The sequence below is a fragment of the Nothobranchius furzeri genome, chromosome 5 (assembly GCF_043380555.1).
Source record: "Nothobranchius furzeri strain GRZ-AD chromosome 5, NfurGRZ-RIMD1, whole genome shotgun sequence".
In the NCBI taxonomy this organism is placed as follows: domain Eukaryota; kingdom Metazoa; phylum Chordata; class Actinopteri; order Cyprinodontiformes; family Nothobranchiidae; genus Nothobranchius; species Nothobranchius furzeri.
Window position 1 is genome coordinate 46,078,128 of NC_091745.1, and position 22,191 is coordinate 46,100,318.

The following is a 22,191-nucleotide window of genomic DNA, read 5'->3' on the forward strand; positions in this document are numbered from 1 at the left end:
ACGGGCTTCTTCTCCTCATCCACCGACACAACGGACTCAACCACATGTGGCAGCAGCCACAACCCATCGTCCTCCTCTGCATTACCAACAAATGCTAACCTGCTTGGCAATATCATGGCTTGGTTTCACGACATAAATCCCCAAGGTATCACCCTGGTCCCCCCGACCTTCTCTGACACTGACTCAATCAGGGTTCCAGGTGGTGAAGACACTGAAGATGATGAAAAGTGTGGGATTGTGGTTCTTCCTGTTGATAGGAAACCTCAGGAAACGCCAGCAGATGCGGGCACCTGCACTCACAGAAATAGTGACACGAAGGAGAAGGACTGCGCAGTTGAGAGGCCAACTCAGTTGGATCTAGTGGGGGTGGGCACCATGCCGCTGCCTTACATGGCAACTCTTGACACAAGCAGAGAGCTTGCTGAGCACTCAGGCTCAAAGAGCTGCCATGCTGACAGTCCGCATTGTGACTCTGCGTCTGACCAGCTTCCCAGCACCAGCTCCTCTGAGTGGGAGGAGCATGTGCACTTGGTATGAGCTTCTTGACTGAGACTGAAGGGAGGGGGCAGATAAAAAACCACTACAGGCTGAAAAATAGAGCTGAAGTGAAATGTTCTCTGAATTAGTCGCACCTCGCTGATGAGTGTGGGAGAACCCTTGACTTTCAGTGCAGGCACATTAGCCCAGCAGAGCAATCAGTTTGCAGTTTTGCTTTGTTGTCGTGCTCTGAAACCGGTCCTGCAGTGAAAGCACTAACTATAGACGTCACACCTAATTACTATTTTCAAGCAAATGAAGGCCAATAAAAATAAGTACCTTTTTTTTTTTTTAGAATCAAGCTTAACAAAAGGCAGATTTGCACAACATCTAACATTATTGTTTTATTTTCACTGGAGTAAAGCCTACTGTATAATTCTGGATCAGGTGAGCTGATTATTGTTTTGCTTCCGTATTTAAACTGTTTAAACGGAGCGAGAAACTTCTCAGTCACAAATCTGCCTATTTTGCAGGTGCCAAACACTGAAGATTCAAAGCACAATTTGCAATCACCAAGTGGATTCTTTAAAGCAAATTGTGCCTGCTTATCTCAATCTCTACAGAACTAAATAGGAATGGTTTGAGCCATATTTTATTTAGGATTTTGGCTCAGTAATAATTTCAATCCTTTTAAAAGATTGTTGTGTAAAACTGTACAGTTTAGGACCACGTGTCCTGCTCAAAAGGCTTTCAGAACGGACTAGAGAATGTTTTTTTCATCTCAAAGCCTCAGTTTGAATAGGAAGTGTCCTCAGAGCTTCAAAAGTAGCAAATGCTGACAGGCCCAGAGGGGCTGCGCAGTGTGATTCAGCTCACCCCTTTGGAGACTCTGAATTCAGTTGGAGCTTGTCTTAAAGAAATGTGGGAGCTGAAAGTGACGGACCTGTTTTTGTACTGCAGGGAAGGCCAGTCGAAAAGATAACCAGGCAACCACCAACAGGCTTTGATGAATCAATTATCATAGGTTTAGGTATAAATGTAAACAAGGTCTTTGTAGTTAAAAGCCCCCAACAGCAGGGCAGCACATGGATAAATCACAGGGAGTCCGTGTTATTGGAGCTGGAAACCCAGTGCCTTCGTGTCTGTCGTCATAAATCAGTTATTTTTCACATATTTCTGAGTGCTTTTTACACTGAAACACCCGATACCTTAAAATGGTTTCTCTCACATCAAATTTCTAGTGTTTAAACACAAACTCTTGATTTCATACTTTAATTTTGTTAAACTGTTTGTAGCATGAAACCTTTGCTCTACACTAATGAAAACCACAGATCTGTGGGATGGCTTTTAACGGTCAGTAAGGTTGTAAAGGACAGGTTTTGTTTGTGCCCTACATTTCCTAAATGACTGTAGTGACTATAGAACCAGTTGTATGTGTGCACCATGAGTCTGAAAACACTAACCCTGGCTTTCCACCGGACGTGTAGGCATCTCCTAACGTCCCGGAAGCGTAATACGCAGATAACCACCACGGTTAGAGTTGATAGGCTTGTTTCCACCAGCCAGAGCCAGAGTGTTGCATCACTTTGCTAAATTTACCCTTTGCGTCTATTTCGCTTCCAGCGTGCCAAAGCTCAGCAGTTCAGACAGGAAGTCAAACACCACGGACCTTTTGGAGACGGCCTGACACCTTTCATCGTGTTTGTTATCGCGAGAACTGATGAAATCACGTGTGATTTTGTAATTCCACGGTGATTTTGTGACCTTGTGGGACCAGCTGCTGGTGGGAAGGGATGTGCTGCTGCGGTCCTTATGTTACGTTATTTGCTGCTTACGCATCCGATGGAAAGCCCAGGCAAAGAAAATGCTAAAACTGACAAAAGTTGCTACATGAAATAGATATTTAACAAAAGTTGTGAAACACAGTGAAGCTTTTTAGCTTAAGGACCTGATTCTGGTTTTGTACAGAAGTAAATTTTTACTCTGGTTGAGTGACATTAACTCCAAAATCAGTTTAGCTTCTAGAGGCTTGAAGCTGTCAAACAGTGCCATGTGGATAAAAGACCTGTGTTGGACCTGATTACGTCGGCATGTTAATCCCTCCTGGTTTTACAACACTGCATGAGAAACGTTAGACTCTAAACCAGATTCTGCTTCATTTCTGTTCCACCTCCTAACGTCTAGGTGATTTATTTAAAACACAAAAAACTTTTGTAACTCAATTAAGATTTTCTATTGTAAAGCAACTAATTCTTGAAATGCTATTTGCACTTTGATAGTCTATACTTGATACATTCCCTCTTTATATGAAACAACTGTTTGGTGTGTGATGCCAATAAACAACGTGCTGAGTTTTCGCTGTGTGCTTGTTTGATCCCTGTTCTCTGATGAGTTAGAGGCCCACTCGGTAGGACATTCAGACTTTAATTGTCTCTGCGTGTCTGAGAGTCTTTAAAACCACACAAATAATTAGAAAATACACCATCTTTGTCTTAAAACGTGATACAAGTCACCAGATTATTTACTTACACTTAAGCTTTCCAGACACCAAACGTTTACCTTAATTATAGGGGTGCATAATTTATGGGCCTCTACATGAACACATCTGTTTTTGTCCAATAAGTAAAACTGGGCTGATATTAACGACAGGTCTTTTTGAGACAGGCAGTTTGGTTCGGTACGTACCTTGGTTACTTGCAATGATTTCTACTAAATATTTTAACAATGCTTTGGCTTTCTCAGCTGCAACAAACACCCACCTGAACAACTGAAAGATAAAAATTCAACATAAAGAGGCCCAGGTTGTAGCCTTGTTCAGGCTCATTCAGCCTTTCTGTTTTTGATAGAAATGTTTATTTGTCCACGTCTGCTAAAAGGAGATCTGTAGAAAATGTCCCCTTGATAGGGACAGAGGCAGCTCGTATGGCGAGTTCCCGTAGCGTCAGTAAGTAGTTTTAACTTCTGTTGAGCACCATAGTTGCTAGGCAAAAGGACAAACGCCGAGGTAAGACCGTCCAATTTCACTGTCGTTCACTTCCTGCTCAATGAAGGACTTGGTGTCTGGTACCTCAGGCTACGTGGACCGGTTAGGCTGGGTCCTTTAGACAGAGCCGCTTGTGCTCCGGGATAAGGTCCAGCGCAGGTACACATCCGTACGGGAACTTGGTATGCCTCTGTCCCTCACCGAATGTTTCGTACTACGATGCCCCAAAATGATGTACGGTTACACCCTTAATAAATTATCTGCATAGGGAAATATAAAAGCAATTTCTTTAGTTATTGATATCGGCCCAGGTTTCCTTATCAGTGCATCCCTACTTAAATAAAATGTGTGTATTTAAACAAGACATTTTAACCATCATTCTACAATAACATTACGAATTGCAGAGGTTCAGGAGTTGCAGCAAGAAGATGAACAAGGTGATGATATCCACATACAGGTTGAGAGTAGCGAACACGTACTCCTCAGGAGAGATTTCATACTTCCCACCCAGGATTAGCTGAGTGTCAAACAGCAAGTACTGCAGAGAGACAGACAGACGTGTGAAGACAGCAGCGTGATGGTGCAACCAAAGAAGCATGACCCTGAAACGAAACACTTTAGGGGGAAAAAACTGCACATAAACAGAGCATTTAAATAATTGGGTAGTCAAGAGTTGTGCAGCTGAAAATAAGTTGTGACTTGCTGCTGACAGGCCGCTCAGCTCGGCGTGCAGCTGCAGTTTGTTCCACCAGCTGATGGGTCACAAAATTTGCTGTTAATGCCAAAGTCACTCGGTGGCCGTGAAAATGAAGCCCACTGTTGTTACTGAGTGCACGATTGAAAGGAAAGGGCACGAGGACATCAGAGTTACACTAAACAGAGTGACAAACATTGGTTTGCTTTGCCCTGGGATCAAAGCTTGTTCACTCAGCTGACATTAAGACTTCTTAGCTGTTGGTTTCTTTCTCCTTCAAAGGTCATTTTGTGTTTGATTTTAATGCTGTGTGTGCAGCAGCGCTCCCTTTACTACCACAAGAGTTTGAATCCACTTACTAAAGAAAACAGCACCGTTCCCAGGAAGGAGTAAAAGATGTAAAGGAACTGCAAAAGAAACACAAAAATGATTATTTCATCTAGAAGTGGGTTGCTGGTATTTCTATATTCTGTGTTGACACAAACATCTATCTCCTCTTTGCTGGTGATGGCTGATGAGACATGGATGGGATGTATTTTAAGGTAACAGCTGCTTAGCTTCAGATTCTCTTTATTAGTCTTGTGCATAAAAGGCAGGTCTGTTTCTGTGAAAACCCACTGGCTGCTTTGGCCGAAACACTAACAACACACAGTAAAGAGCATCGTAAATTGAAATGCATCTGTCTGACATCAGCGTAGCTCCTGGGAGGTTTGAGAATGCGCACGGCCTTCTTTATAGTCAGCTCAGCTCACAGGTCAGTGGCGGTACGCTCGGGGATAAAACCTACAAGGCCGTACAAACTGTCTGCTTCTGGGGGCACGCTGCTGTAATTCATTCCAAGCCTGTTCTCATCACAAACATGCGCAAACACAACATCCTCGTGATTTACCTGAGATCGGATGATTGCACACAGCAGTGCGAATGAAATCAAGGACCAGCATAATGCCCACAGGAATCCGGCTCCGAGCGTGAAGTCCCACTGGTGTCAGAAAACAGGTGGAGGGGGGCAGAGACACTTACTGTGATGAACCTCTCTCTCTTAAAAAAAAAAAACCCTGAACAGAACATCTCTCATCTCTGCTCAAGGCTATCTGCATTGCAGCTACCCATGTGTCTCTGCAGACAATGAAATGACAAAGATATACTGGAGTTCCACATAAAAGAACATCCTGATGGTTCTGGATATAATTGTCCTCAGTAATTAATCAACACGCTGTGGCAGAGGCACAGGGGAGGGGGAGTGGATGTGGCCTTATGGCCTGCGTGCCCTTTTCAGATTGACATAGAAAAGATGGTACTGTAGGAGAACACTGATCACCTGAGGAGCTATGAGCCCAGCGTGCTGGGTGGTCTGTTTGACATTTATATCACAGCCACAGAGATCAAAAGGCTCTGCGTTTAGAGCCAGCTGCAGAGCAGGAGGTGCTGAAAACTGCAAGATGAACAAGAAGTTGTATAAATTAAGTGTTTGAGGTGGTGGCCGCTCACTCAATCAATAGACTATGAACGGCGCACCGCAGGGCGGTTCTCAGATTAATGGTTGGCAGAGACATTCTGCATCAGATACGTTCTCCGTAGGCTCATTATACACCCACTTGTTCTCTTTTACATAATCCAAACTGTTGCCAGCTCTTGAAAAAGGTGACAAATTAGTCAAACACCTAACAGCATTTTAAAGCCATTTAAGAAGTCTAAATACATTTAGATTGTGGCATTTTTATTGCCTAATTGTACGCATAATTACTGTTGTTTTGAATACGAGCCAATAACTGAAGCAAGCTATCAACCCAATGTGTTTTGTTAAAGGTGTCCTGATTGTTAACAGAGGCTCCACATAATTAAAAAATTCAACCTTGTTCCAATTATACTTTGATGCTGTGAGGCTTTTTCCCTCAAATGGAATGAAATGAAAGCTTCAAACTTATGAAATGAATTGAAAGAACGAGAAATTGATAGGATGCCAGTTCAAGATCCAAATTTCAGTATACATTACACTTCATATTAATATGAAACTTCATTTTGTAATATTCTAACCTATGACAACATGTCAGTGCTATTGTTGTAAAATTAGCGAAACTCATTAAACTTCGACTACGGTTGTGAAAAAATGATAAAATACATAAAAATACAAAGTTAGACTCATAATGTTCTACTTTCAGTGCCCTTGTTTAAACTTTAAGGATGTTTTTACTGAGTTGTCAGTCAAAATGCTTTATTGTACTGAAATTTAAAATCATAGCTGACCTGAACCATCAAATCAGGTTTTGATGTCTTTTATGTTTTTTTTTCAAAGTTTATGTATTAAATTCAGATCAAGAATTAAAGCCCCCGTGTGTGAAATCCAGTAAAATCATGATTAAAAATGCGACTCTTGCAGTTCAGAGAAAGTATTGCAACTACGGTGGCTCACACATGAGTTTGACTGTATAACCATTTTCCAACCTGTGTAGCCTAACCCACACAAAGCTTAAAACAAGCCACTCGACCTCTTTAAAAAGGCATTCGTAATTATGACTGTTTTATCAGCCTACCGGTTCTCAAGGAAGCAAGCTAGTTCTGTTCTTGAAGGTGTCCCGATTCACACACAGAGGAGAGGTGACGTCAGCCGGGAGGTCAGGTGTTGTGAGAAATTGTGTTCCCCTGAAATATTCTGGGAGACTCTGTGTATGCTGCGAGTAAACTCCTACCAGCAAAAGGAGACCCAAGTCTAAAGGTAACGTTTGAGAAGAAGCCCTCTGTGTTGGAGCGTCTCTGTAACGTGTGGAGAACTACATCGCTGTTAGTAAAGTGTTGCGGAGATAAAGTAAACAATGCAGATTTAGCCACTGTCTAGCACTGGAGCGTGTTGGGCAAGGCGGCAGGCTGCGGGAAGAGAGGAGACTTGAGTAGAAGGACTTTGGAACAGACACGTTGGGACTGGGTCGGGAGTTCTGGTACGGACACGTTGGGACCGGATCGGGAGTTCTGGTACGGACAAGTTGGGACCGGATCGGGAGTTCTGGTACGGACACATTTGGACCGGATTGGGAGTTCTGGTACTAGGAAAAGACGAATGAACAACTTGAGGTGAGTTTGGGAGTCAGAGACACTAATCAGAGGCTGGCGTCAAGCTAATAGTGGGCGGGGATCTGAACATATGCGGCTTCCTTGTGTTGGACATGATGGCGAACTGACAAATTTTATGTCTTTTGATTTGTTTGTTTTTTTATTCAAACTAACAAGTACAGCAGGTGTAGCCATTCTTTTCTACTTCTTAGCTGAATTAGCAAACCCCATGCTTCCAGGGTGCACTGCTGCCCTCTGCTGGTTCTTTCAGGTTACAGCCATAGTCCAAACGGGTAACGTGGAGCTCGTATGTCCCTAAACGGCTACTGTATTTTAAGATGGTGGATGACCATGGAGTGTCGATCACAGTTTATGTATATAAAAATGTATACTTTCAAGTTGAGAGGAATATTTACAGTTGATGTTGGTGAGAAATTTTAGTGAAAAAGGACACGTTTGTGAACTGGAAACACAGGATTAGATAGTAAACTGGTAAAAATATCACACACTGGGCCTTTAACAAGTTTAGATTAGATAATTGATATTTGATAACTAGATAATTGTTAACATCAGAAATGTTTCTGTTGGCTTTGAAACAATGACTTGTTTACACCAAACCCTAACCCAGTAAACAACCTCCAACTGAACACCACATAAACTAAAGACTTTGACTTCAGGAAGGGCAGAGCAGACCCGGCCCTGCTTTACATCCACGGGGACTTTGTGGAGAGGGTACACTCCATGAGGCTTCTGGGTGTGCACATCTCTAATGATCTCTCCTGGGCTGCAAATACCATGGCAGTGGTAAATAAAAAACAAAAAGAGGCCCAGTAGCATCTCCACTTCCTGAGAGTGCTCAGTAGGGACAAACTGATGGAGAGGCTGTGAGAAAATGCCAGCAAGTAGCAGCAAGGTCTGGTCAGCTTCAGAGCTCCATACATTCCTCATCATCGTCGTAAGAGTCCCACGTCAGGATGAGCAAGTTTCTCAGCAGATGGGAGCCGAAAGATTTGAGTGGACGTTGGAACGATGTTGGGCCAAGAGGAAGAAATTAAAGCCAAATACAGAAAAGTTGAGGACAGAAACAGCCAGATAGGAAATGGGAGAAATGCATGGAGGCGCTGTGACATGCTGGGTGCTATTTATAGCCACTGACCAGCCAACCGAGCCAGGCCTGGACTCAGCGACCGTGAGTCATGTGGAGCCTGTTGGTGAGAATTTCTTTAGCTCTGCAGATCATTCACTGCAGCACAAAAATACCGAATACTTTCACAACTTATTTATGAAATTGCGCATGACTGCATGTGTAACCCTGCCTGCCAACACCAGAGCCCAAACTGTGACAGAAACGCTCTCCTAAAACTGCAGACCCATTTCGATCCACACCGCTCCCCGATGACCCACCCCACCCCATCCCAAACGCGCAGTGGGTTTGAGGCTTAACAGACCTCTGTTTGGGGAGCACCACAGGGTACCATGTTCTCAACCTTCCTTTTTGCTCTGCACACCTCAGACTTTCCTGCCGAGGAATGCTCTGGAGCCTCTAGAGCTGATTGGATAAAGCCAGATGCTTCATGGACAACCCTGAGCACCTGCTTCACAAAACAGCAGTTCTACATTTGGAGGTCTTCAGACAGAGACCCCTTCAAATCAGCAACAGAAGACCTTTCATCTCATGGCTAGAATTGTGTTTTCTCAGAAAGTTAATGAGTCAGCATCACGTCTAATGTCACTTTGGGATTAATAAGGTGTTTTTGAACCAAATATAGAAGTGATACATCTGAAATATCCATACGTTCACCCAGTGTGTTTCTCTGTGCTTTAGGACCTCTGGTTTCCTCTGAATCCCCTCGGTGTGCAGAGATTACTCGTGCAAGCTTCAAAAGATTTCAGCGATAATTTATTTCAAATAATTCTTCAAAAGTGAAGCAACTTTTGAGACTGTTTTATGACTTACATAAAACATTAATGAAAGAAGAGTTAATGTGTGCCTGGAGCTTTCTGTCCAAGGCTTTTTCTAAACAACTTCTAGGCTTTATTCTGAAACTATTTATCCTACATTTCCTGTCTGCCTCTCATTTGATTTACTTTCAGGAAGTAACAGACACAGTTGTGTGGTTACCAGTTTTATATGACAAATTATAGGTATTCTGTATTAGATTGCTACAAAGGGGAGTTTCAGGCAGTAGCTCGGTTGGCACCCATCAGGTTTTATGCACCATCACAAAGACTTCCTGTTCAAAGGTCCTAATTCTACACTTTGGACTTCAAAACTGAAGGGCCAGCCATTACTAATACCTTTTACCGACCTAATCCCAAATGTGTTCAACCCAAACAAGCCAGGTGATGACCACATTTACAGAAAGGTCTCAGAAGCTGATGTTCTGCCAGGTTTAGGTCTCGTTAAAACCAAAAATAAAAATAAAAAAAATCACATATTTCTACCATGACAACACAGAAATCTGTCCAGAATTTGTAAATCATGTTTAGGAGATGTTAGAACAGACCTTTTCAACAACAAAATATGACCGAACAAGCAGGGTGTTTTGATGAGAACGCCTTTTTCAAAGGAAACGATTTTCATTTGCTCCATCAAGAATGTAAAGGGAAAAGAAGATCAAGTGAAAAGAGCGGTGACTCTGAACTCAGGATGTGTGGTGAAAGCCTCAGCTTAGAGGAGTTTAACTCTGTCGCACCGGTGGACGTGAGGAATTAATGTGACTGACACAAACACTGATTTCAGCAATAATCACAGTTTTGCCTGAACAGCAATCCCATCACAGTTTTAAACCCCTGCTGGTGCCGCAGGAGGAAAACGTCCTGCACCAACAGATCGCATTAACACGTTTCCCAGTGACAACGAAGGAAAACACATCTCAGCACAAGGATGTTCACCACAGACCGATAAGTCACCGCAGTTTGTGAAATTTCACTTTTGGCAGTGCTGCAAACAGGAGCCAAGAGTGTGTGACTGATCTTACCTTTGACTGCATAGCAAACAGACTCATACTGAAGGAAACGAAGGCTGTTGCGCCCACAGCCCACAGGACAACTTCAGCATCAAAATACCTGCAGACAGAAACAGATGAGCAGCTGGAAACGCATCCTGTGGTGTCCAACCAGCAGCAGGCTGAGCTGATATAATATGATAGACTGTCAAGTTAAACAAACTTTTTAAACATTGTTTTATTTAAAACATTGGTTTCACTTTTAAATACAGTGTAAAACAAAACCTTCATTTCCTGTCCGGTGAAATAAAAAAGAAATCAGGCATAGAGAAGAAGCAGACAAAGATTGTCATGTATCATAAAAAGGCTCTTCAGCTGAAAGGGTGAAAAGCGACAACAGACCGAAATGCCTGATTATTTTTTGTCTGGTGTTTTTTAAAAGGACAACAGTTTTCAGATACCTGGTACTCTCTTTCTAAGGACTTCTCGCTGATACCCGCTGCTGTTTCTGGTGGTGACCTTTCCCCAGATACCACATTATTTTTTATTAGATGACTTTTTTGTGATATTTGATGAGTTTTTAACTAAATACCTGATGTGACATGTATTTGTATAGCGCCTTCTTAGGGTTCTACAACCCCCCCAAGGCACTTCGCAACACAATCAGTCATCCACCCATTCGCACGCTGGTGATGAGCTACAATGTAGCTACAGCACAGCTGCCCTGGGGCACACTGACAGGCGAGGCCTGCTGAGCACTGGTGCCACCGGTCCCTCTGACCAACACCAGCAGGTTAAATGTCTTGCCCAACAGCGGAAAGTCAGAGTCGGGATCGAACCTGCAACCTTCTGATTACTGGACAACCCGCCCTACCTCCTGAGCTACTGCTGTCCCAGTAGCCATTAAAAAATTACTAGTTTACAGAGGTCAGAGATGGCACAGACGTTACATCAGAAACCCCAAACTGTCTATATTCTACAACAAGGTAAATATGGATTTAAGTTCTCTGAGCACTTTAAAAGTATCAGTGACGGTCTCCGCTGATCCGATACCTCTGACAGATTAGAACGTAGTAGAAGAATGGGATCGTTTGTGGCGGATGGCTGCTTATACTGAGCCAGGATCCTCTGGAGGTTTCTTCCTGTTAAAAGGAAGTTTTCCTCTCCACTGTCGCTGCATGCTTGCTTAGTATGAGGATTGCTGTAAAGGCTCTGACACTAGTCAGTGACTTGATGCAATTTTCTGGGTTTCCTTATATAGGAAACTTTTTTCTGATTGGCTTAATGAACTGACCTGTGTTGGAATATTTTATATGTGAAGTGCCTTGAGATGACTCTTGTCATGATTTGGCGCTATACAAATAAACTTGAATTGAATTGAATTGGTTCATGTTTACGCTGGTTCTGGTCAAGGGAAATTAGATTTTTAAATATTTGCAGTGCTTTGGATTCTTCTTCAGCCAAAAAAGGACATAAAATGTGATATCTCTTTTAGTAATAATGCGTTATCTGGTCTGACGGCTTCTGGACTGGCACCAGGCACAACTATCAGATACAGATCTAATCGGATAAATGAGTCAGTCAGCATCACCAGGTGGAACACTCACGCTGCCACAGATCCAAGCATCAGGCCCTCTGCAAGAGTCTGAGTGAAAGAGAAGAGGGTCAAGAAGACAAGTAGAAGGTAAATACATGAAAATAGTGATTAAAAAACAGAGCAGGTGTGGTGGTGGTTTAAATTAATGCCTGACTGCTGCTGCTTTTACTCACAAACAGGCCCAGGGCTATAAAATTCAGGGGTACACGACGGCGGACGCTACCACAACAGGACATGAAAATGGCGAGCACCAGCACCACTGACCTGTTTAACAGCAGGAATCCAAAAAAGTAATAAAAACAACATCATGTCCTCTGTAAAAATACACACACACACACACACACACACACACACACACACACACACACACACACAGAGCTTTTGTTGAAATTCAATAGGAAAAACATCCTTGTATTCTTTAATTACTCACATCATGGTGTAGGAGAACCAGGACGTTCTGAGAACCCAGCTCCTGAGTGTGTTCCTGTTATGTGATAAGAAAAGTGAAAATGCAGAAAGAGGAAGGGAGTTTAATGGAACCGCCTTTTATTTGATAGAGGCAGCAGCATAATTAATTAAATCTGAACAGAGGACACACTTGGGAGCAGAACACAATTTATGAAATGAAATGACTTTACTGCATCTATTATATGAAACTGACAGAAGTTTCATGCTACTACTGCAAGCTACGATCTAGTGCTCCTTCACTGGATCATTTCATGATGGTTTTATGTTTAAGTTTGCATGGCGGCAGATGGATTGTTCCTCCTCTGTGGTGAAGCAAGCTTTTACAGGCTGCACACTTGAGCAGGATGAATGGTAAAGGTTTCTGACATGGATTTATCTCTTGAGGGAGTGAAGTCCCTTGTGCTTTGGGGTGCCTCACCAGTACAGAAATGCACAAATGATCCCAACAGTAAACAGCAGCTGAATCATCAAGGTCAGGTAGACTTTCCTCACAAAACCTGGCGGGGGAGGAGACAAAACAAGACAAGAAAAACGTTCAAACACAAGAAAAAGATGAGAGTTTTTTCACCAGTTTCCAAAATGGTTCTGTTTTCACCAAACTTTCATCTTGTGTGTTTTGCATGTGAAGGCAAAAACCTGAGGTGGCATGCAGCTGAGGTCAAGAGGTGATATATAAAACTATCATTCATCTCGCCTCCTGCCTCTCTCTCCATTTGGCTCCTACCTTTTCGTATCACAGCATCACTGAAGCCACCGTCGTCTGATGCTGATTCAAACACAAACGGTGTCTGAGTTGGACCAACTTGTGAGTCTTCTCCAAATTCTACTGTCCCATCAGGGAGGGTTGTGTTTGGGTAAGGGCCAGGAGGGGAGACAACAGCAATGTTTCCATTTCCTACCTGCAATTAAAATATCCAGGTTTAAATAACAGCACACACAGTGCTGCAAAAATAAGGGTTCTGCACCATATAGGTAACTTCTCTTCTTCCCTTTTCTCCACTTAAAAGTGAAAAGATGACCTCAAAGCAGGTTTCTAATCATAATGTCATTGATCATTTTTAAACAGTTTACCCAAACCAGTTTGGCTTGATGTGAAAACGTAAATGCTCCCTTGGTAATATAATGACTTAATTATGACTAACCACATTATTTAGAATGCTGCCCACACTATTGATGTGTCGGTCGCGAACGAACCGGCTCTAAGAGTGGGAGCCGTCCCCTCTCCTCCCCCCTCCCCTCTTGCTTTGGTGCAAGCTACAGGTGATTGGTCAGCATGTGTAACTGCGTGTCCAGACTGTCCACACACAGAGCAGTAGGGGCGGGGAAGAGGGAGGATCAGACTCAGACACACAGCAGAGCACATGCGGGTGGAGGGAGACGAGAGGGAATGAGGAGGAGATAAAAGGCGAGTGAGAGAGAGGAGAGTGCGACGAAGACGGTGAGAAAATGAGCGCCAGCAGTCAGAATGTGGAGATTTCTTAATGTGTTCAGTTGTTAAATCCATAGAAATGATAAATATTTGATATATTACATTTTTTTACATTAGTAAATCATTTTACATATAGTTTTGCATAATTTTGGTTATAAATGTACTCTACGCAACAGAAAATCTGAGGAGCCACTTGGGAGCCAAAACAACCGGCTCTCTAAAAAGAGCCGGAATTCCCATCACTAGCCCACACCCAGTCCAGACCTTTAGAGTACAGAAAACTCTTCCGTACGAACTGTCTGACAACATGCAGTGGGTTAAATCCTGCTCTTTGGGACTTTGGGAAAGTATTTTAATTTAGGGCACACAAGTGGAACTTCTGGAAGGTGTGTGTCCTGTTCCATCGGGTGTAGCTACATTCATGAAAACCATCACAGCAACAGTAAGACGTGGTGGTGGTGTGATGGTCTGCTGCTTCAGAACCACCTGCTGTGATGGATGGAACCATGAATTCTGCTTTCCAGTAGAAAACCCTGAAGGAAAATATCAAAGTGAGGTTGGTCTGCATGGATTTGTTTCTTTACATAAATCAAATTATCATTAAAAAAAAACATCATATTGTATTTTCTAAGGTTTTCTTTGTCTGATGTTAGTTTTCTCATTATTATTTTTACTGATGTGAAACATTTAAATGTGGCAAAAAGGCCTTAACAACAGAGATCTGTAAACCATCCTTGCATATTAATATTAATGCAAATGAGGCTTTGCAAATATTTTATTATGATCTTCTGATGAATTTCGTAACGATTTTTTGATGAACGGAGGTTGGTTTGGTCATTAAGTTCTTTATGAAATGAAAACCAAAATAACAAAACCAAAACATTTCAATCTCATCACCTCATTTCATTTTTTCTTTGGGGAATAAATGAAAACATTGCTACTAACCTGATGAGTCACCCCTGAGTGTGAATACTCCCCATAGTATGGAGGGCTGTATGGAGGAGGACGAGGCTCATGTTGTTCACTCGTGCTGCTGCTCGTTTGGCTCATTTCACTAAAAGTCACAAAGCCTTCTCCTCCACCTGTGCACAAGAATCTGACAAGAAGAGAAAGTAAAATGAAAGCAGACATCCAGGTTAGTTAAGCTGAGACATCCATGTTTTGGACAGCATCTGCACTGTCAGTGGGGAACAAATAAATGGGTAATTACAAAACGATGCATCACACAAACTCACAGCCATCCATGACTAACATCCATAATTATGGCCCTAAACCTCAACCTAATAGAGCTGTATGTATATTTAACAGCCAGGGAGATTGTGGTTAATTGATCTCAGAGGACATTCTGTCTTCATGAAAGATGGGCGGACTACAACATTTTTAAATATATTCCAATTTATATCAAGTGGTGAAATAAAGAGAAATTCCCCTAAAGTTTTCTTTTAAATGAACCACTTGAGGAGTGAAATCTTTCTTTAATGATTGATGCTCTTTGAGTGTAGAGAACATCCAGATTACCATCATAAATTACAAATAAGTATCTGTGGTGTGAATGTGAACATCCAGCCAACCAACCAACCAACCAACCAACCCATGCATCCATCTATCCATGGGAAATTTTCCAAGATGATGAAGCTTCTTCAACTGGCTCCCTATGATGTAGCAGTAACTCAACTCCTCATCCTTGCATCATTCTTGACCATAAGTGAGGTTTGGGACGTAGCTTTTGACTCAACTCTCCCGTTTCTGTAATTGATCTGAACACAGTACAGCAGTCCCAATTCGCCCATCAACACAGCCTCACTTGTGAAAATGACTCAAAAAACTTAAAACTCCTTCACCAAGTGCAGAGACCCAACCCAGATGTGGTCATATTTATGTATAAACACTTTGTGGTATCTTGTGGAAAGCGTGACTATTTTACATTCTTTTCTCTCCTCGGTTTTACCAGACAAAAAGTGAAACTTAAAGAGAGGAAGCAGATTGTTATCTAGTTTGAATAAAGAGAACAAGACCCTAACCTAATCATTTTCCTTCTGGGATTAATAAAGTATTTTTGAATTTGAATTGAATTGAATAACATTTAAAAAACATGACAGAAGAGCTTTTCATTTAAAGTGTCTTGATGATGTTTGAAAAGATCCATGAGTTTAAATTTTAGATTGAAGTTCCTTACCTCTGCTGTGACGACCGGGAAACGCTTCTTCCTGTTGTGTCGTGCCCGTTTCAGGCCAAAGTCTACCTGCTATCAGCCGGGTCTGCAGAGGGGCCGGACTTCAGCGCCCGAGGGCCAAGCGTCATCTCCATTAGGATCAACGAGTCCCTCTGATGAAGTTCTAAAAATACCAAAAAAGACACGATGTCAGAATCGTAACCTCCTGAGCTTCTGTTTAATGTACCTTTTATTTCACCTGGTCATCAGTCATAAACATGAAAAGGACATTTTAATAAATATAAAAGCCACATTTCCTTGCACAAGAAGATGTTTAACAGCTGTTTCTATTAATAACAACATTTAGCATGCTTTAACAGCTATACCTCTCATGAAATGGTTTAAAGGTACTTTTTTCATCTTTCTCTTTAAAATAAGCTTCTAGGTCTCCATGTATGTCAGTCAGCATTCATCTGGCCTTCCTGGTTCACCTCAGTTAAACATTGATAGCACAGAAACCACTCATAGATGAAGAGGAAGGTTCATACACCAGAAATCCAGCTTTTACAAAAGGATTGTGGATACTGGGTCACAGAGAGGGAAGAATAGTAAAGATGTAAAAAAACATACTGTAGGCCAAAAATACATTAAATAATGTAGGTCAATACAGTCTTAGTGCTTCTTCATGGAGAATTGCTGCTAAAAGGCTTATGGGAAAGAATCCATCCACAAATCATTCAAGGAGGAAGCAATTTTCTGTAAAACTTGATTTAAAGTGATGAGCAGAGACACATGAACAAGAATGGCAGAATCAAAACGATCTGTAGCTGAAACACTCCTAACTTTGACAAAGAACCTGGGAAAGACACAAATTGCATGTCATTGAAATGGATTTATTCTGTACCAAAAGCAGAGCCTGTGCTTGGCTCCAGCGGGGTTCCTTCAGCCAACGGTACGTCAGATGAACACTAGGGGGCACTGCTCTGCTGCGCTTCCTCTACTAATTGCAGTGATTTGATTGTGACTCTGGTCCCTCTCATGCCGTCACCTCCCCACCCAACCAGCAGCTTCAAATCCTCCAGAGAGCTCTCTTTAAAGCCTCTTCATTTTATCTGCTGGATCAAATCCTCCATTTTTGTCAACAACATGTGATGTTTGTGTTGCTTTCAAAGTGTTGCCAAAAGTAAGAGAGAAACCAGAACACTGTTTCCTTTGTTTAGACAGCAATAAAGAGAAAGATAACATAAAGCAAGAATAAAACAAAGATTTTAACAGCACAAGGATGACATTTGAAGGCGCGCAGTGTTTATTGCTGTGAAGACACACTCTGTTCGACTTTGTTCTCGCTGATTGGTGTGTCAGTCAACATAGGCCAGGTTTACCATGCCTGCTCAAACCTGATGAGCCCGCTCCCACATTTGTGCATCAGATCTCATCTGGATTTGAATGGGCGGCACAACAAACACAGTCACATTTGAGCAGGCAGTCGAAATCAGGCCTGTGTTGACAGACCAATCAGAGTGAAGCCAAACTTAAAACGGTTCAAACTGCAATGGTGGCGTCCAAAACCAGAACGGGTGCTCACGAAGCATAATGTGTGAAGAGCACAGAGATGTCATTCCCCCATCTAACTATGTTCTCTAACAATGAAGAAAAGAAGCAGAATAAAGAACAGAAATACAGTCCTGTGTCTTCAGGATTAAGTGGCAGCCTTTTTTGTCTGCGTCTATGCTCTTCTGGGCTTTTGGGACAGTGGACCACAGAGGGGAGTGTTCTGGTGTCACCGGAGAAGAGATGTAGCCATCACGGGACTCTCTCTTTCTGCTTCCACATGCAGTTGTGAATTACTGCTTCCAGCTAACACCGGCCTCCGAAGGATTTATTTGAGGAATTGAAACTGTAGTTTGTGTGGCCTCAGAGAGCCCCAGCACAGGTCGGGGGAACCACGCTACAAGATGCCCCTTCATTTCTAATTTACAACCCTTCTGGAGCTGCTAATGCAGAGTAGCTGGAGGATGGATGGCTGATGAGAAGGTCCTCGGATGGCTCCCACGACCCAGTGAGACTGCATTTGGAACTGTAAATAATAGGACAGCCTGCACTGTAATTATATCAGCTGGTCCGGCTGTGGGAGTCAAGAAGTTTTAGTAAAATAAGAAAAGAACATTTGGGCTTGCAGAAAGAGGACAAGTCAGCACTGCAGTGGCTTTAAAGATACTTGTTTAGTAAGAGTGCAATGTAAACTTAATGGACATTCTTATGTGGATAAATGATTGTTATCCATTGTTAATTTAACATATTACACTACAGTAGGACTTAACTTCAAATGAATTTATCCTTATTACAGGTTTGCATATACTGTGTTGACCTCCATTAGCACATGAGAAACAAATCTAGAGAAAATTTGGGCTAAACATGTTTAACGAGATGCTAATTTAATTAACAGCTGCAAACAAATGTAGACTGTATTCACTAAAAGGAATTCATGACTCTGCTACAAATAAACCCATTAAAGCAATAATTCAGATCACCTAGAGTGGGATTCTGTGAAAATGTTATTATGAGCAATCACCTGTTGTAGCGCTCTGAACAACCTGAGTTTGGAGAAATAGCTTCTGGACGAATAGATGAGCTAACTGCTAGTCCAGTCAAGGACAAAGTGGACTGCTGCTATAATACAACGACTCAAACCTCAAAAATGTTCATGCTAATTCTGTTTTATAAGATTTCGCATCACAGTTGAGTTTACATTTCAAGATGATTTAGCAGAGGAAATAAAAGCAGCGTTAGAGCTAGCGTTAGCTTGCAGAGATATCGTACGCCAAGGGATGTCCCAGTCAGGATTTTTCTTGTCTCAATTCCAGTTTTAAAATCATTTTATACCCTGCAGACGCATCATCACGTAACATAATAATCAACCATTTTACAGAAGGTCAGTTTCACCAATCAGAAGCTAAATATAACCATGATACCAACCATTAACAATATATTTATCAGGACCCTGATCAGATTCTTAAGATCAGGATGCCAGAATATTCCTAAAGGAATAAATATTTCAGAAAAAGTTGACAGAAGTAATAAAATAGAGTCCCTAATTTCATATTGTGTGATGATAGGTCATGATAAATGGGACAACACTTAAAAATAATATAAAAACAAATGGTAACAGTCAAACCAGGAGTTTTAGATGTTTATTGATTCATCAATAAATGCAGAGCTTATAAACTTTAACGTAGAACTCAGCACATGTTGCATAATAAATGAGCAAACATGTAGGTGATTATGGTCTGCCATAAAACCAGGATGCTCCAGTTGTGTCTGTTGTGTTTTTGTCAGAATAGTTTGTTTCTTTAGTTAAACGCACACATTTGCCCTGGGCCCTTATTGTGAAGGGTTTGTAAAGGAAGTTAAATCTCAGTTCTGTGACTGACAGAAAATAATGATCCTTGTTATTCATCTGAAATAAACAGCATCCTGGCCTCCAGAGACCTAAAAACCTCCCATCAAGCCTCCAAAAGAATATGAAATAAAGTCTCACCACTTATGGAGCTTTTTAAAAAGCATGATCACCAAATACATCATTAATGGTGAATTCCTTTTAAAACTAATAGTAACCACAGGGAAATTTTACCTCAGCAACATTTAAAACCCAATAACTGTTTAATCCATGGAAAGCACTGGAAAGTCAAGCTCCAAAACAACTTCACACGTTTCCTTACATGCTTATTTACTCTGGATGCAGCACTCTCATGGGGTCAGTCTGCAAACTCCATGGTACATCTCCAGCTGGGGCATATATAGGGGAGAAGAGAGATTCATCATGCTTCCGGAGTCCTCTCTGTGCTCTCAAAGTTGTAAGAGAAACTTCGACATATTTCAGATCTCTCCGGTTCATTTGGTCCAAGCAGCAGGAGCTGCACGGATCAACAGAAAGGAAAACTGTGAAAGTCAAACATTTGGAAAGAGATTTTTTGTTTTGATTTAAAGGTATCTGTCAAATCCTTCTGAACAGCTGATCACAAGCCACCTTTGTGCGTGCCCATCCACTCGTTAATGTGACAACACGGCTCCTGACATGACGAGGCTGTGTCCGACCCAGTAAAGGCCGCCGTCACAAAGCACCATGGCGCTCCGTCCAACACCACATTAACATGTTCTGCTGCTGTCAGCCCGATGGAGAGTGGTGATGGGCTTTTATGCTGTCAACTCCCATAATCCACTTTGTACTCAAACTGGTGCAGATGGGCCTGAGAAGCTTCTATTTGCAATAATTATGTAGAAATGATGTGCCTTAGAAGGTTTACAGTTTGTTTTTGAGCATTCTACGCTGGCAAGGGCGGGTTGGCTAACACTTTGCAGCAGTGTTTCCCAGCCTACAGGTTTTAGCTGTTTTCCTGCCACCACACATCTGAGCTAAATAAATGAATGATTAACAGCTTTGTGCAGCACTTGATGCCATCCTGAGAAGGCAATGCCCATATATAAATCTGGCGGGCTGAAGCAGAGACATGGAAATCATGCAGGACAGGGGGACGCTTGATAAAAACTAGGTTTATCATTCATTTGGATAGGAATGGGCCATATGGCTGGTTTGAACTATTCTCATGAATGAATTGCTGCAGAACAAGTACTAAAAGGCACTGAATGTCATTTAAGAACATTTAATTAATATTTAATAACATATTAAAAAATAAACAAACCACTCATGTAGTTTTATGTAATTTATTCTTCAAACAAGGCCCCATAAAAATTATATTATATATATATTATAAAATGAATAAAGATGAAGATATTTAAATAAAGTTCAAGCTAAATGTGATAAAAACATGAAATTATAGTTTGACCTGAAGTGAAAAATGTAAAAACAGAAATAAATGTCTTCCTACTTTCCTGATTCATTTAATCACTTCATGTTCTCCAGTGAAGTTCTGCAGGTGAACTGATGCTTTGCCGTGTTTTATTTCAACAATAAAAAAATAAGGTTGGTGATTTATTCTTCTTCTCTGCCCCTAAATGAGTGACTTTCTGATCACATGGTAAATGGCCTGTATTTTTATAGCGAAATGGAAATTTGTTCAAACTAAATCACGGGATAGGTCCAAAAGTTTGGAAGCTTGTGTGTAAAAAAAAAGGTGTTTAAGGGGATTAGTGTTTTGAAGCTATTGCTGCAGTTACGTCTTTACTGTCAGATTTATTTACTGAGGATATTTGTTCAACAACCAGGTCCGTATGCAACGTTACCGCGTCGTCCGTACAGATAATCCCCACGCGCCGCGCTGCAGCAGCAGCCTAGCCCAAAGATGGTGCAGCTTGGGCGCGGTTGGCCTAAACTGATAAATGATGATAAGATATCAACCATATATTACCATGCAAGGCTTTACTCGAGTATTCATTAAGCATGACACATCCCTGCTGTTTTGTTCTTTAACAATGGAGAGCGAATGCTATCATCATCTGGGTGCTGAAATATTAATTAGTAACCACTGCTTTACAATAAGGGTCCCTTTATTAGTGGCACTTAGTGCATTATTAAGCATTAATAAACTATTGAAGTATTAACAGCTGCTTAACCCAAAAATGTAATGCATTACTACTCCCCCCTCAGCCCTTTGTCCTAACTTTATGGACACTTCATAATTAACAATAATGGTAATGTTTATACAGGGACCCTTTGTTTATTAATGTGTAATAATGCACTAAGTAACATTAATAAAGGGACCCTTGCAGTAAAGTCTTAGCACAGGTTTTACCATAAAGCAGTGGAGGAGAAGAGGATGAGGATTGCTGTTGCAGCTTCAACTAGGACAAACTAAATAGACTTTTTTGTATGTATGTTGTTTTAAATGTCATTATTATTATTTTTTAAAATAAAGACAGAGTTGAATTATGAAATCTGGAGCTGGTCGGGACTAGACTGACTCTGCACCATCAGCTGCAGCTGCTCAGGCACGAGTCGGTGTTCCACGAAGAAAGAAAGCAGAGCAGCTCTGTCACTGACCGCTGCCGACAAAAGCTGTAGCTCTGATCCTGATGGCAGCCTCGGGATGACACAGCTGTCACTGTGGCTGTAGCCACGGCTGGGCTTTGCTTGTTAAGATCTCAGCTGTGACATTTGCTTTTAATGGGTGTCGATGACTACATGTTTGTGCAATGATGGCTGTGCCGGCTGAGTGTTGCACTGACAGGGCTGTCTCCCTGAGCTCCATGGCTGGGCACAAATAGATCATGGAGGAACCACAGAGACAATCAGAAACATCTGGAAGTAGCCCCAGCAGCAAGGATCACTACAGAATAACCGCATCCAACCACAGCTTCGCCCACAAGAGTCAGAACAGAGACTAATAACAATCCTTCCCTGATTATTGAGCTATTAGCTATGTTACATCATCTCAGCTTCA

At 41.8% G+C, this 22,191-nt stretch overlaps 2 protein-coding genes across 7 annotated transcripts in view; one reads left to right on the forward strand and one right to left on the reverse strand.

The window, feature by feature from the left end:
- Positions 1-2,834, forward strand: part of LOC107378770 (ankyrin repeat and IBR domain-containing protein 1) — a 46,620-nt gene extending 43,786 nt beyond the window's left edge. For all 6 annotated transcript variants that reach the window (XM_054741331.2, XM_054741330.2, XM_054741334.2 and 3 more), the window contains one exon: positions 1-2,834. This exon is cut by the window's left edge and continues 360 nt beyond it. In XM_054741331.2, coding sequence (XP_054597306.2) covers positions 1-537 — 537 coding nt within the window. In that variant the 3' untranslated portion in view covers positions 538-2,834.
- Positions 2,835-2,883: 49 nt separating this feature from the next.
- On the reverse strand, positions 2,884-14,718 carry zgc:110410 (protein lifeguard 1). Its single transcript, XM_015949166.3, has 10 exons — positions 14,587-14,718; positions 12,937-13,111; positions 12,631-12,709; positions 12,175-12,228; positions 11,918-12,008; positions 11,755-11,792; positions 10,181-10,268; positions 5,044-5,133; positions 4,514-4,561; positions 2,884-3,998 (listed from the first exon to the last, which is right to left on the reverse strand). The coding sequence occupies exons 1-10, from the start codon at positions 14,689-14,691 to the stop codon at positions 3,852-3,854; spliced, it is 915 nt and encodes a 304-aa protein (XP_015804652.1). The 5' UTR covers positions 14,692-14,718; the 3' UTR covers positions 2,884-3,851.
- Between the last annotated feature and the right edge of the window lie 7,473 nt (positions 14,719-22,191).